Here is a 15,778-nt window from a genome sequence, read left to right as displayed (position 1 = left end):
CTAATACAATTGAAATTCACTGCCAAGTCATTTAGATTATCAATAGAGTCATATATTAATATATGTGTTACTTTTGGACATTTTAATGAGCAACTATGTCAAAACTTTCATTACACTTGAATGCATCATGGTTGTTCAGGTGATGTTTGCCTAATTTTTTTTAACATACAGTTATGGCCATGACAGAACGATCTTTAAAAAAAAAAAAAGTTTTTATTTAATTATTTGTGTTATTGTATGTTTGTATTTTCTTACGTTTCAGATGCCATACCTTTTTATAATCAGTGTTATCTTCCTGAAGTTTAGTGGCTGAAAATACTGACTTTATACTATGTATGTCACTTCTAATAAAAAATAATTAAAAAAAAGTTTTTGAAAATGTCAGAACACACTTTGTTTCTCTGCTTAGTTGTCCCCGATCGCCCCATCTTGTGGTGAATTCTGGGTAAAATGTTTGGCCTCTTGATAGAGTCATAAAAAGTCAAACTTGACACAAAGATTGTGACACACACACACACACACACACACACACACACACACACACACACACACACACACACACACACACACACACACACACACACACACACACACACACACACACACACACACACACACACACACACACACACACACACACACACACACACACACACACACACACACACGGACTTAACAGCTTGCATTGCCACCAGCAAGACTTTCTTTAATAGTGATGGTCAAAGTGAAAAAGTGAGACACAGCCACCATCACTTTGAGTAAAGAAAATAAACATGATGGAACAATGAAAAGATGAAACAAAGCACTTTTTAAAAAACCTTCTCTTCCTTCTACACAAACTTCTAAAAGCAACTTGAGAACTGAATTCACAACGCCAGAGCGATCCACAAGAAATACTTTTTTTTTTTTTTTCCCCAGGTAGGCAACATGACAGCACAACATGGTCAAATGGTACAGGGGTAACCTTTTCCCAACACAACACATTCACTGAATCCTTCCTGGTAGAAAATATAGGAACTCAACTCAACATGATGGGAAATATCAAGGAGGTGCCAGTCAATTAAAAGTCTGTAACAAAAAAATAAATGTGAGTAACACAATCAGTTCAACTGACCTCCTGCTGCGTCGTCATGATCAGCCCAGAACCTTGTAAACACAACACCGTCCAAATATGTTCTAATGACAAAAAAAATAACAGCACTCTTCTGCAAACATTATGCTAGCTACATCGATCAAAGTATGGATGGAAACCCAACATCAACACTTGGCACTTCAGAACTGAAATGAAATAACAAAAGAAAACATTCCTCAGTAAGTTAATGTACATTTTTGTAAACAACTAAATGCCAACTTGAGGGCATGATAATAGACAGTTTGGTTGGCGTCTGGTATACCAAGACTGTGTCACCATGAATGACATGCACTGTGCCATGTCCAGAGTTATGCCTTCCCTTTAAATCTGTAATGTTGAGATCAAATTGGCTGTGAAACGCCTGAACATGTCTGAGATGACACTTAATTGTTTTAGCCTTTTGAATACTGAATTGAAATGTTCAGACTGTGAAAAATCTTCATCTCCAACAAATGAAAGCCAGGTGAGTCTGAGCCAGAGAGAGAGAGAGAGAGAGAGAGAGAGAGAGAGAGAGGCTGATACTTTTTAGAGCCCAGGATTGCAAAGTAGGTGGTTTCTGCATTTGAAAAAAGAGAAACTGCAAGGCACTGTAAAATCTGCAAATAATGGTAACAACTGGTTACCTCGACATCATTAAATCCAGTGAGCTATATGGCCTAACAGGTTCTAATTTGGTCCAGAGGGAGGGGACAAGGTGTCTGCAGCAAACAGGTGAACGATAATGTAACATTTTTGGCAGTGCCAGGTCGAATCTATCAGTAGAATTCTATTTTATTTTATTTTTTTATAATTAGGACAAAACTACTGTCTCATCCACTTACTGATAATCCTGGAGAACCCACAGTTCCAGCATTGAGGGAACAAATTGTATTGGAATATCTGAGGAACACAGCAAACGATTACCTGTATCAATATCACTCTTTTTGAAGAAATGTACGTCATCAGAACTGGACTGAAACATTACAAAACAAACCACCACTGATTTAAGTTAATGGTGATATCAAAACATGAATAGTTTTACATTCATGTACCTCTCATAGGGGTTTCAAATTAACATCTGAACGGAAAACAATGTCTTCTGTCTTTGTCTTAACCACCTGTTATGCAGAATTGAAAGTCTGGGTGTCAGTTAACTCCAGAAGAAAAATATGGCTGTGGGGGGATTTGAACTGTACACCAAAAGAAGACTGACATGAAGTGATGCAGCATGGCTCTTAAGTAGACATTTGGCCAACAAATTGTGTGTTCCTTTCTCCCCCTTTAAACAGATCACGCTGTCTAATGGCTAAATCCCAAAACTCAACAGCAACAACAAAAATCCCTACTGTACACAACCCCTTGAAAATAATAGTTCTAATAATAGAACCAAAAAAGAGCCCGGGTTCATATGTATGGAGGAGTTGTGTGCACTGTGTGTATGTGTGTGTGTCTACATCTGTGTATGTGTGTGTCTGAAGTGCAAAAACTGTCAGGGGCTGTAAACTCAAAAAAAGACAAACCAGAACGGAGAGCTTCACTGAAATAAAGAAAGAGAAAAAAGTTCTCTCTGACAAACATTGTGGGTGTCAGAGTCACTTTTTGAGGGGCTGGTAGACTGAGGCGTTGGGGTCCAAGGAGGAGGGACTATTGTCCATGAACTTGGAGGAGTAGTGTGGGGTGACGGGGCTGAGGTTGCTGCCATCTGAAGAGTAGGACAGGCTCGGCATCACCGCCATCACCTCTGCTATCTTCTGCTTCAGCTCTGCGATCTCCTGCTCTCTGTGGTGGATCTGGCCTGGATGAGATGGAGAGAACAGGGACGTTACCACGGCGTCATCTGTAGTTCACCCTCACTTAAACCTTTTCTGTGGGTCAGGTAAGGAGATAATACAAGTCACCTGACTGACCGTACTCTGTCCCACACACTGACACAGGACAGACTCATGTGTCTGATGTACACTCATGTCAGGGTTTCCGTTGTCCGGTAATTACCGGACTTTGACCGGAAAAATCAGCCGAAGTCCGGTATTTTCTAACCCCGCCGGTCAAAATGTCCGGTGAAAATATTCCCTCCGAGTCCGAGCACAATTTGAATTTCATTTAAAAAATCAAACAAACAAAAAAAAAAACGAAATCAGAGATTGCAGCGACATCTAGATTGAGTGGAGAGAGGCTTCTGTCTGCAGAATCGCATCAAAACAGCACAGTGAAGTTGCCTGGGGGAGAGCAAAGTCACTGTGGGGCGGCAGTGGCTCAGGTGGTAGAGCGGGTCGTCCAATGATCAGAGGGTTGGCAGTTCGAATCCCGCTCTGTCCCGGTTGCTGCCGTAGTGTCCTTGGGCAAGACACCTTACCCACCTTGCTCCTGATGGGTCGTGGTTAGCACCTTGCATGGCAGCTTCCGCCATCAGTGTGTGAATGTGTGTGTGAATGGGTGAATGTGATGTATGATATATACTGTAAAGCGCTTTGGGTATCGCTATATAAAATACAGACCATTTACCATACAGACCATTTACACGACTGCGCGGAGACACTGCACACATTAGATTTTAAAACAGCTGCATTTCACACACGCGAAAATGCGTAAAAATTAAGAGAACTTGTCAAGGGATTTTTTTTCAGTTTGTTTGTAGAGTTTTTATTGCAAAGCAGCGGACTATTTATTATTATTATCTATTTTAAGTTGCCAGTACGCCGTGTTATTATGAAATGAGCCGGTCCAAGATGTGTTTTATGTTTGCAAATTATTGTAGCCTATCTGAGAAAAGGCCTTCAGTTTCTTTATGTTCTTTATGTAGGCTATGAGCGCAGGGTTGTGCAATATTTATTTTAGAATTTAAGTGGTCAGTTGACGGCGGCATTAACAGTAAATTACGTCCACCATGAATAGATTTTTCGACCAGCGCAACATCGTCCCGTTCAGTCACCTCCGCATAGCGCTCTTTCTCCGTCGTCGACACACACAGAGCAGCGCGCCGCGGACGTTATGGTCGCGACCCCCCGGACGGTCCGACCCCCGCCACAATGTCCTTGCACCTTGCAATAAACCTGTGGGAAACACTGACCTGCATATAATTTATCATTTTAAGCTCAATAAATTCAGATAATATTTGACCGGAATTTCAAACATTTGTCCGGTAAATTGAAAACCTGCCGGTCACGTTGTCCGGTGCCATTTTTTTCTAGCGGAAACGCTGACAGTATATGAAACTCCATATGAATCACCATATGAATATGTATCACAATATGGGATGAACAATAGGCACAAAGTACTTCTCACATCCTCAAAATAAATAATAATATAAAAATGTGATGTTTTACTGAGGTTTGTATCCCCAAAATTTGGAGGATATGATTTGTAGGCCAGGACATCTCTGTAGCACCTCATGTAACATATTTTATCTTTATCAAAAAAAAAAAAAAAAAGCAGCTCCTGGGATTTGGTTATTGTACTGTAATATTTAATATAATATTCCAGCCCTAGTCTTGACCAATGGGACTTTCTGTGGAAAACTGTCAGACAAAACTAAGCAGTTAATTATATCACATCAAAGTCTAATTTTGTCATTCATTGCAATTAAAACAGGTGACTGGTTTCTATGACCTATGTATTTTTTCACAGTCAAGCCATGAAGCCATGGAAAATAATTGAGACTAAAATTATATTTTAAATCAACCAATCAGGCAAGACAAGGTAACAACAGTTACCTATTTCAATGCCATGGTTGATGGGTACACTGCACATCTTGTGACTCTATCGTTTTCACTTATTCCATTTCAAAGCCCAGTATCTCATGTTTTCCAGCCGGTTAGTGTTTGGTGAGTCACTCTTATTTAATGAAGACAGTGCAACATTAATATTAACTGACTGCAACACTGCTCTGCTGTATCAGAGCTCTGCCAGTAGTAGATGTCTGACGTGTCACAGCAGGGAACACACAGGTGTAATTAATAACATTAATGACAGCTCACTGTCGAGGCTCAACAGGAGGACTGATGGAACCTGTTCTCCCCCTGCTACAAGTTCAAATGTCTGTCACAGCAACAACAATAACATGATACACAACTTTATGTTCTCAACATAAACCTGTTTATAATGTCACAGTTATAAACACAGGTATGATTAATGAAACTAATAACAATGGCCGCTTCAGTGTCAGGGTGCTGGTGATCACAGCTCACTGTCACAACATGAGTAAGTCGGAACTCGGATTTTCCCGACCTCCGACTTGAAAAAGTGCAACTGAACGCCACCTGAAGTCGGAGCTCCGACTTGGTTGAAGTTAGAGAAAAAAAATCTACTCCGACTTCGCCAAGAATCAGTTGTCTGACGTCACACAACAATTTGCACCCGGGCAGAACCACACCGTCAATGGTAAAACATAAATTAAATGCAATTAAATGCCAAAATACATTAAAACATTCTTTTTGAAATTGTTTTTGTGCCGTTTGTAATGTTTTTATGCCTGACGTGAAGCACTTTGAATGCAAAGTTTGTTCCAGTCCGCCATGTTTTTGGTTATTCTGACCCGGTGCGTCTCTAACACTAACACAGTCAGAGGCCAGAGAGATTGTTAATGTTATTACTAACACCTGTGGCTGCTGTGATGTGAACAGTGTAAGCAAAACACAAAACCTACCACACAGTTATTATTGTCAGGAGATAATAGTTTTTTGGTTCTTGCACAGTGAATTGATTATTATTGATCAAGTATGTCCAAATATTTAGAGAAAAAAAAAACTATTTTGCAGGGCCAATGTGATGTATTGTGAAGTTTGACCAATACAAAGGTTTATAATGAATGACACTTGAAGCAAAAGCAGAGGACACTCTTATTTGGGAGCTTGGAAACATAGTTTCAACATTTATGTAAAATTTAAGTAAAACTGCCAAACACTAATTTGTTGGATTATCTGCCATGATTTTTTGCATGTTAAAAATAAAAATAGGTAAATGAAAAAAGAATAAAAATGAAAAAAAAAAAGTTACAATATCTACTATGATGAAACAAAGGAGAAATACAATGCTTTCTGATGTGAATTTCTCATTCCTTCAATAATCCCTCTCAGTGGAGATTTCCAGTCTGCAGCCTTTGGACACTGTTCTGACCAGATTACACTGCAGCCTCCGTCTTTCTCTGTTCTCTGTCTCTGTCATGGAGCTATAGGTCTGTTTGATCAGTGCCAGGGCTGAACTTGGGCTAGATTCACACAAAATCCAGCAGCGCAGCACCTTGTGAACAACCTGTAGGGTTGTGTGGAGGTGTGGGCACATCTATTTGCGCTTCAGACCGCAACTGAAACAATGAATGATCATGAAATTATATTTTACTTGTCTGATTCACTGCTTTGTATTTGCTAGTGCCGTTTCCTTTCTTGATTTATTTTTAATGCTAGCCTGACCACTGCTTTTCTCAGAGTAAATTTATTCTCTTGAATTTTACCCTTAACATTTATTCTCTTGAAATGTAACCTTTAACATGACCAAACAGTATATCAACTAAAAATAGACGTATGGCTATGTATAGACAAAACAAGCACAAGGAGACATGTGATCCACACCAAGGAAAAGCTACATGTGGTGAATTGTCGTCATTTGATCCCATGGGGTTTGGCATAGAAAGCAGCCCCTATGTTTCAACATAGTGTTTGTGGTGCAGTGGTTATGTCTACGACTTAATTATTCTATTTACTGAGGTAGAAATTCAATTAAGTATTGGGGTACAGTGCATGGTTGGTCAGAAATTGTTACCCAGAGGCATTAGGTCACAAATGTGTGTGCGGTTTGTTGTGGTTTTACTCACTGCTACTGTGCTGGCTGTGGCAAACTTATGTTTCCCTTCCTAATAACTATCATAGGTTGATTCTAGGGCCCGACCGATTTATCGGCGAGCCGATTAAATCGGCCGATTATAGCCCGTTTGAGACTAATCGGTAATCGGCCAAAACTCGCCGATTGTCGCCGATATTTTCAGGAATAAAATGCAGGGAATAAAACTTGGTTTTACTTTGAAAAGATTCCCCCGCACCGGCGCCGACCTCATGACAAACTCCATCCACCACCACCTCAGTCACAGCACACAGCAGAGTGACTGATCTGTCTCAAAACCAGTGTTGCCACTGGCTTTCTGTTTCCCTTTTTTTTTTCCTTTTTTTTTTACACCGTGGTCGGGTTGTGAATTAATTAATTAATGCTCGTCTCCGGCCGTGTTGGGTCCGAGATTCAACAAGCCGGTCGGGGTCGGGTTTTACCGTTATATACTGGCATTTATCAGCAATAAACACAGTAGATGAGGGTGAGTGACTGAGCTGAGGCTGTGTGACGGGTGGGGGGGTCCGCGGTGTGGAGCACTGTGGGACTCTGACTGCAGCGGGGACTATCATGTCTCTGCTCCGTGACACTGCTGTGAGACTGACCGCCGGTGAGCGCTTTGACACGGTGCCGGGCACGGCAGCAACCGCTGATCGTTGAAAACAGTCTCCAAACCAGAAACGTCTTGAACAACATTGGAAAAAGTCGCTTTTGATTTAAAAAAAAAAGAGAGAGGGAGAGAGAGAGAGAGACCCGCCGTGCGTGTAAAAAAACCAACAACAAAAAAGTATCACGTGTCATGACTTCCTGTATTTGGCCCTTCAAAATAAAAGCCCATATTGATTTTGACTTCATTTTGACAAGACAGGGCTCCAAATGTTTGTTTTTTTCCTTCGACCAATGAAATTTTGGTTGGCTAATGATTTTTTGGTCGACCAGGCAGCCCTAATTTATATATTATATAATATATATAGATATATTATTATAGTAATACAATTTTAAAACTTAATTAAAAAATAATAATAATCGGCCGATTAATCGGTTATCGGATTTTTCCCCCCCTAATAATCGTAATCGGCATCGGCCCCAAAAAATCCATATCGGTCGGGCCCTAGTTGATTCCAATCTAAATACATACAGCTCTGTTTGAGTTTGCTGTCAATCTCACCCGTTGCTTGTGGCTCTACTCCTGTCTCTTTAGTAGCTACAGCTCACCCCTCTGACCCTTATATGCCTATGCTAAACTAATCAATTGGATACTAAATAACAGGGTTCTGCCCATTTGAAATCGCAAAAGGATCAAGTGAGGGAAATACTGCTATATGGAACACAAATTGCTAACATGCCCTTCCTCAACAACCCTCTGGTCATTTTTGTGTAACGCACTCTTTGACACACCTACACTACAGGGTTCTTCACAGAAGACATATACCAGATACTGTAGCATCTCAAGTCCTAGAAACAAATGATGCTTTGAAAGTGATGCATGAGCGCATCACTGCGTCCCCACAGTGAGTGTCTACCTTGTGCTATCTCTAGCTGCCTCTTGGCGTCGCCCAGTGCGGAGAAGAGGTCCAGTTTGATTCTGGTCTCAGCGCTGAGGCTGTTCTCCAGGTGCTGGGTCTTCTCCTGCATGGCCGACAGCGCTGACATCAACACCTCGGTGTCCTTCTCGTTCTCTTTATACTTCCGCAGCTCCTGCACAAGACAGCACGTTGTGGGTTATCATTTCTTTTCCAATCTCTTCACTGATATATTAAGTGTAGGTAGGCCCCAAATAAAGAATTGTGCTGAGAAAAAAGTAGTTGTGATATTCAGGCTTACCTGACACTTGCCCTCCAGATCTCTAATCTGCTCCTCCTTAAGTTTCATGTCCATGCTGAGCTTCTTACACTCTGTCTCCAGCTCTCTGATACGGACACGTAGAGAGTCAGTTGACTCCACTCTGTTGAACAGAACAGAAAAACTGAAATTTAACAATGGACAAAGCTTTAAAAGTTCAAGAATCAACAGACAGAGGCCACAAAGGCTAATCTTTGCCTTGGCTTTCTCTGATCTCCTTGGTTCAGAGGTAAACTTCCCAGTAATCCTCTAATTAGTACCTCGTGGCTGCAGCTAGTGCTACGGCTCTGGCAGCAGTGGCCTCCTCCATCTTCTTCCTCTTCCTCTCCTCGGCCAGCTGTTTCTCAGCCAGGGCGCGAGCCTCCTGCTCGGCCTTTAGCCTCTTCTCCAGCTGAGAGATGGTCTGCTTGTCCTTCTGCTTGGCCTGGACGGCACTGTGGAGCCTGAAGTCAGAGGAAGAAAACAGGCAGATTGGACCACATTCCATCTAACATCTAAACTTTCGTACCTGCTTGTTGCTGTCATTACTTTGGTGATCCCCCCAAAACCCCTCTAGTGCCACCAGCTGGCCAAAGTTTTAACTTATCAGGTTATCTACTGTATGATGCCCAGACAGTGAAGCCTACTGACTCTGCTACAGTACAGAATTTTGTATTTGATAGTGAAACACTAAAACCTACAAGCCACCAATAAAGACGAGGTCTTTTTGAGTTCAGTGTAATTACAAATTGTGCAGTTTATCTCCAGTTATTCCTACGACTCAACTGTCTGGCTGCCCTGGGACCTGCTGGAAATTTGAGATGTACCAATTTTAATACATAATATTGGACTGTATTCGGTGTATATATATCAAATAAATTATCCTCAATTCAGTTGCTACTGCTGTGAACTAGCTCATTTTTAAGGAGTATTACTCAGCCTATACACCAGGGTCTTAGAGACCACACATCCTTAACAGAAAGCTTGTAGTTTGAGTTTGACAGATCTGGGCATTCACCATGCTTTTGGAGGTTCTACTGAAAATATGCTATTAAATTGTATTATGGTTATTATAGCCTTGAGCATAGTAGCTTGACCCAAACAGCTCTTTGTTCCGCTACTGATTCAGTTCTGATAAATATATTGAATGTGGAGGTATTTGGATGTTTTTTGGTGTGTCTTTTTGGACGAAGAAAAGTGGTATCCATTCACAACTATTATATGGACAAATACTGCTGCGCTGACCCCCCTGTAACTCAGAGAAGGCACGGAGGACTCTGAAAATTCTCACAGCTCTTAGTCGACATGAGGGTGAGTAGATAATGAGTGAAATTTGAATTTTGGGTGAACTATCCCTTTAATTATGATGACACTGAAAAAAGGAAAGTAACGGTTGAAAGACATTCACGTACCATAGAGGAAACAGTGTTATAGTGGTTGGGGGGAAAAAACGAACCATATTGCTTATAGGCTCAGGAGGATGTCAAGGAAAAGTCTCAAGAAAAGTTGTTGACAAGTGTGTGTAGCCTGTGTGTGCACCCACTTGTTCTGTAGCAGCTCGTTGTCCTGGCGGAGCTGGCCCAGTTCAGAGCGAAGGCTGCGGTCCTGGCTGCTCAGAGAGGAAAGCTGACTCCGCAGCTCCGACTCACACTGCCTGTTGGCCTGAAGATCTGCCTTCAGACGCTTCACATCCTGCTCCAGCCTTTAAGGCAAGAAGAACAAGTAGAAGAGAGGGCTGTGAAAACCTCTGATGGGAGCCAAAGGAAACCACAGAAACAGGGGCAAACACTGGACCACACAGAAGCATTCATTTCATTACTGTGTAGAGAATATGATGACAACTTGCATCCATCAATAAAAAGGTCAGTCATGTAACCAAATACCTACAAGCACAATGGAACTGTTGTTGGATGGTTGCAAATGTTAAAGGGATACTTCACCCAAAATCGAAAATTCACCAATTTTCTACTCACCGTCATGCCAAGGAAGGGTTTGGAGAACTTTCAGAGTTATCAAAACGCTTTGGAGTTCCAGGGGGGGTCCGGCTGGCAATGGATTTTCATATAATGGCGGCAGATAGAGTTCACTTATGAATAGTCCAAAACACACACTATAAAACATCCAGATACCTCCATACTGCTCGTCTATACTGACCCAAGTGTCCTGAAGCCGCCACATGAAAAAGTTGTTCGGGAAAAAATTATTTGATCTCTGTTTTTAGTATTGTTGTTGTAATAGCTCCCAGTGACTGCGCGAGATGTGCGATATTTGCTGCGAGATGTTCTTCCATATTTACATCATACATCGAGTGGTTAATGACGAACTAACATCTCACAGCAAATCTCAACATCAACAGAGCCACTGGGAGCTACTACTACAACAAGGCTAAAAACAGAGATCAAATTATTTTTTCTGAACAACTTTTTCATGTGGCAGCTTCAGGACACTTGGGTCAGTACAGACGAGCAGTATGGAGGTATTTGGATATTTCATAGTGTGTGTTTTGGACGATTCAAAAGTGAGCTCTGTCTGCCGCCATTATATGAAAATCCGCTGCCAGCCGGACCCCGCCAGGAACTCCAAAGCGTTTTGATGACTCCCAAAGTTCTCCAAACCCTTCCTTGGCATGACGGAGAGTAGAGAATGGTGAATTATCGATTTTGGGTGAAGTATCCCCTCTAAGGTGCATCAACAACTGTGTGAACCTGCAACAAGCTGTCCAGTGAGGACAGGTGTTCACAGAGCAGCAGCGGGAGTCTTACCGTACTAGAGCATCTGGCTTGCCCAGCTGGTTGTTTGGAATACAGTTCTCCACCGGATCCTTCTGGCCCTTCCCCGCCCCCTTCTGCTTCTTCTCGTTCTTACTGGTGGAGGAACCCGGCGGCACGCTGCCGTTCGTAGAACTGTGATTCCGTGGAGATGAATTGGAAACGGTGCCCCCGCCTCCGCTGGCATTTTTATAGTTCTTCCCCGCGCCCCCCATTTCCTCTTTTGAAGTAGAGTGTGTGTTGGTGTCAGCGTGTGTGTTTTCTCCTGCCAGGTCATTATTCAGTCTCTTTGCCCCAACGTAGTTCTCAATATACTCTGTCTCCTGTAGTTTGGAGTCCAGTGTATGTATAATACTGTTGTTATTGATTCCAATTGTGTTTTGTTTCTTGCCCTCGCGCTCTTTTGCAGCACCGTCCTTCCCTTTTTCCCGGTACTCCAGTTCTGGTAACGGGACTGAGGTGCTTTTCTTTCCGGGCGGTGCTCCGTTTTGGGATATTACTGAAGGTTCTACCTCTGAGATCCCTTTAGCTAAAGCAGCTGGAAGAAGGGAGCACAGGCAGCATTAATGAAAAGTACAACAACATACTGGACAGAATTAACCAGATTCCGAAGCCAAGTGGAAACATATTTGACCACAAACAGAGACTGAACAATGTCCTCTGTGACCGGTACCAAACACAAAACATCCCAAAGAGAAAATACTCAAAGGGCTTCATGACTGCAGGAACAACTTCCTACTGTCTATTAAACATAATGTGGACATACAGGCTGCTGATCGTAGAAAACCAAGCAGAACAAACACAGTTACTTCGTATTAGTTATGATATAACACCGAACTTCTGCTAAATATCATCTGGTTACCATAGTTACAAGTATGAGCATCACCACGAGTTAAATCAGATATGCTGAGATTGTGTCCTACTTTATGAATATTATCTAAAGCTGTAACAATTAGTTGTTAAACTGCAAAAAAAGCCAGACATTTTCTTTCTTTCTATTTACTGATTGCTCAATTGCTGGATTGCCACTGTGTTTAACAGTAAGTTGAATATCTTCTGGATTTGAAATGTGCCAAACAAGAAATCCGCATGTCTTCTGAGTCTGAGAAATGGGTTTTTGTAAGAGTACACGCCACCGACTAAACAACTTGAGAAAACAAACATAAGTTGCAGCCCCTAATTATGGCAGTAAACAAAAGAAACTTCCACACAGCAACAACAACCACAGTCCTGCCTCCTTTTTGCTGTGTCAAACCCATTTGTTACACTTCATTACAAATGAATCCAACTTCGGCAAACACGATGTCGTAATCGGTTATTTCTTTGTTTACACAATGCGGGATGATTCCCACGTTTGGGCCCATGTGGAGCTGTGACTGCACAAAATCGATCAGTAGTTACCTCCAAGTCCATACAAGTCACATAAGTGTGAATATCCTTAGGTGTGGATCAAAAGGACTTAAGCGCGAGTGCGATATCATCCTCATAATTATCAATTATTTCCAATCATTCATTCTCTCACTCATGAGTATTTTTCCTGTTGGTAGACGATTTCTAATTAACACTACCTCTTCAGTTTGCAATATTCTTGTGTTATGTGTTGATTCTGCTGTAAGAATGATAATGATATAATGGTAATAAGTGCTGTGATTCCTGTGCATGTGTGTGTGTGTGTGTCTCACCCTCCTCTGCCTCCCTCTCTTGTCTCTGCAGCATCTGTTGCTCTGGCGGTAAAGCCTGCTGTAGGAGCTGCATGTAGAACTCATTCTCCTTTTGCACTTCCTTCTGTTTCCTCAGTCGCATCTTGTAGCTCACATAGCTCTTAAAGCCGAAGCCCAGAGTCACCACTGGATAGCCGATACTAGAAAAAAAAAGGAGAGACACGGTGTCAGCATTTCACAGTTATCCTCTTATATGTATTATCGTGGATTTTGTTTTCTATTTCTCATCATGGCAATTTGCTGGAAAAAGAGACAAGGCCTGTGACATTTACCAGTGAGCGGCAAACGGTCGACACAGGTCCACATGAAAGTTCTTCAGATCTTTGAACCGTATGGCAGCTTCGATGTACACAAACAGGATCCACAACGATACAGTGGGTAGACAGACTCCTCTCTCTACATGAAAAGTAGAGAGTAGAAAGAGAGAAAAAAAAAGAAATAGAAAATCAGCCCTTTCAGGTCTCACACTGAAAAAAACTTGGCAGCTAGAAATTCCTCATGCAAAGGGTCTTTGGGGTGAAAGTAGCGGTTTGGCTGGCAGAGATAAAAAAAAAAAAGGATCCGCAAGAAAACTTGGACTAACCTGTGTGCCAGACGTACTGGACCCATACGTAGGTGCTGGCAGCGAAAAACAGCCATTGGACGGGGATGAAAAGGAGGCAGATGATGTCTGATGTAAACGCCACACATACAAAGAAGACAGAAAACGCCTAGGTGTGGGAGAAAAAGACAGACAATTAAATATTGCCTAACAACTTGGCATAATGTCAGAGTGGAAAACATGCGCATTTACATGTGCACCAAGAGAACATGTGTAAACATGTGTAAACACACTGAACAATTTGCTTGCTGGTTACCCACATGTCAATACCATTATTATGCAAATTTGACTTTGCCACCTGTGTCCCATTTCATGCCAGTGTTGCTTTGCTGCATCGTAGCACAGGGAATAGGTGTATTTTTCCTTTACTGTGTGGACTGGAGCTGCGTGGCATTTAACCTTTTTTGTTTTAAATGTGCTCCAGCTTGAGTAATCACAAGCAAATTAACAGCTTTGGTGGGGAGGGATTCAAACTCTTACCAGTCCCTGATATCTGAAGGAGTCGTAGACACTTCGAATGAAGAGCCAGAAGGGCCACAAGTACTCAAACCTGAACTCCAGCACAAAGTCGGCCAGCAGGACTAAGACCCACACTACGAGGAACTTCAGGTACAGGAACGTACTGTGGGAGAAGACAAGACAGATACAAGAAAATGTGAAAAGGAGACAAGAGCAAGGGCAGAGGAGCGACTAGAAAAGGCTTACTGAGGATTTAGATGGTATCATGACACCTGGTTTAGACAACAGTCTTGTGTTTATAAGATCTACATTGTGTTTATAAGATCTACATTTGGAGTGTGACATGCAATGTTGCCTAAAGTTCATACAGGATGTGAATGAAGATAAGGACTAATCAAACCTCTATTCATAATTCTATATGCCCATACGTCCAGTGATGTGGTTACGTCATCAAATGAACTGGAATAGGTAATGTCTGATGAGAGACATCCAGACAAGTGAGAGAGGTCGAGAGTGTATGTACAGAGTGTCACGTCTAGACATGTTACTGTTAATGCACAGCTTCTCTTGTTTTTCTGGCTTGCCATCATCAGTCAATCTGAGAGGAAAAAAGCATGCAATTTTCATTTGTAGCCTGCTCTAATAATGTGTAGACTTCGAGCTGTCTGCCTTCAGCCGCTATTGTCTCATTGTCGTTAAATTGAGACCTCTGCCAGACAAAGCACAGGTGAGGGACCCGCCGTCGGCAGCACCTCACACTTCAAAACGAGCGCCCCTGACATTGCTGTTGTCATCTCCAGCTAGAACATCATTTTCCCCTCACAAGTCCATGCTATTTATTTATTTTTAGCCGAGAAGATTTTCACTCAATGAGCGGAACGCGCCACGAGCCGTGACTGAATGACCACAGGGTCTCGTCGCCACCTTTCAATTGAATTTGGCCACAAATGTGAATATAACTAACCTAGCTTGGGAACAAAATCATCTATGGGATGCCACACAAGTAACGTTAGGCCTTTCATTTTTTGTCATTATGCGGATATGTCCGTTTAGCTGCACATGAAGCTCAAAAAACACGGCATGCAAAAAATATGAATGTAACAGACGCTGGCATCACTGTCTTGACATATGCAGAGAGGCGCCATTGTTATACAATAACGTCCCTCCAGCCCCTTTTTTGTACCTGCTATATATACCCTCGGTGATTCGGTTCCGTTTTAACGGCCGTCGGAGTTTGCTGCAGTCCGCATTGCGCCGCTTCATCCTCCCCCTGTTGATTCACTTTAGATATCGGCCTGGTAACTGTGACTGGAAATGTCATCCGCTCATCCTAACGTTCACACTTCTTCAATTACCCACCATTGTTGTTGTTTTATGCACATGAAACAAAGAAATAAATAAAAACAGACCGCGGAAGGCCCTCCCCCTTTCACGACACGATGCGTCCTCTCTCGCCGTCGTCTGACGTCACGCCGCCGTCTGT

The 15,778-nt window shown here is 42.2% G+C and overlaps 1 protein-coding gene across 2 annotated transcripts; it reads right to left on the bottom strand.

The window, feature by feature from the left end:
• Positions 1 to 669: 669 nt before the first annotated feature.
• On the bottom strand, positions 670 to 15,758 carry maco1a (macoilin 1a). 2 transcript variants are annotated; one of them, XM_085791981.1, is made up of 11 exons: positions 15,479 to 15,758; positions 14,317 to 14,458; positions 13,819 to 13,945; positions 13,508 to 13,631; positions 13,197 to 13,375; positions 11,509 to 12,052; positions 10,290 to 10,448; positions 9,028 to 9,210; positions 8,750 to 8,870; positions 8,449 to 8,623; positions 670 to 2,906 (listed from the first exon to the last, which is right to left on the bottom strand). In XM_085791981.1, exons 1-11 carry the CDS (start codon positions 15,556 to 15,558, stop codon positions 2,704 to 2,706), a joined length of 2,037 nt encoding a protein of 678 aa, XP_085648107.1. In that variant the 5' UTR covers positions 15,559 to 15,758; the 3' UTR covers positions 670 to 2,703. The 2 variants fall into 2 exon arrangements, with proteins under 2 accessions (XP_085648107.1, XP_085648108.1); XM_085791982.1 differs by having other exon boundaries at positions 15,483 to 15,742.
• Positions 15,759 to 15,778: the final 20 nt, after the last annotated feature.

The sequence above is a fragment of the Trachurus japonicus genome, chromosome 11 (genome assembly GCF_045865225.1).
Source record: "Trachurus japonicus isolate A0001 chromosome 11, Traja_1.0".
In the NCBI taxonomy this organism is placed as follows: Eukaryota; Metazoa; Chordata; class Actinopteri; order Carangiformes; family Carangidae; genus Trachurus; species Trachurus japonicus.
This window is presented reverse-complemented; position numbering and strand designations above follow the sequence as displayed.

Excerpts from the sequence above, each read along its gene's own strand:
- maco1a (XM_085791982.1), bottom strand. The coding sequence starts at position 15,616 with ATGACATTTCCAGTCACAGTTACCAGGCCGATATCTAAAGTGAATCAA. Across the intron at positions 13,632-13,818 it reads CCAGTACGTCTGGCACACAG|AGAGAGGAGTCTGTCTACCC; the intron begins GTTAGTCCAAGT and ends CTTTTCATGTAG. Across the intron at positions 8,871-9,027 it reads GCACTAGCTGCAGCCACGAG|AGTGGAGTCAACTGACTCTC; the intron begins GTACTAATTAGA and ends TCTGTTCAACAG.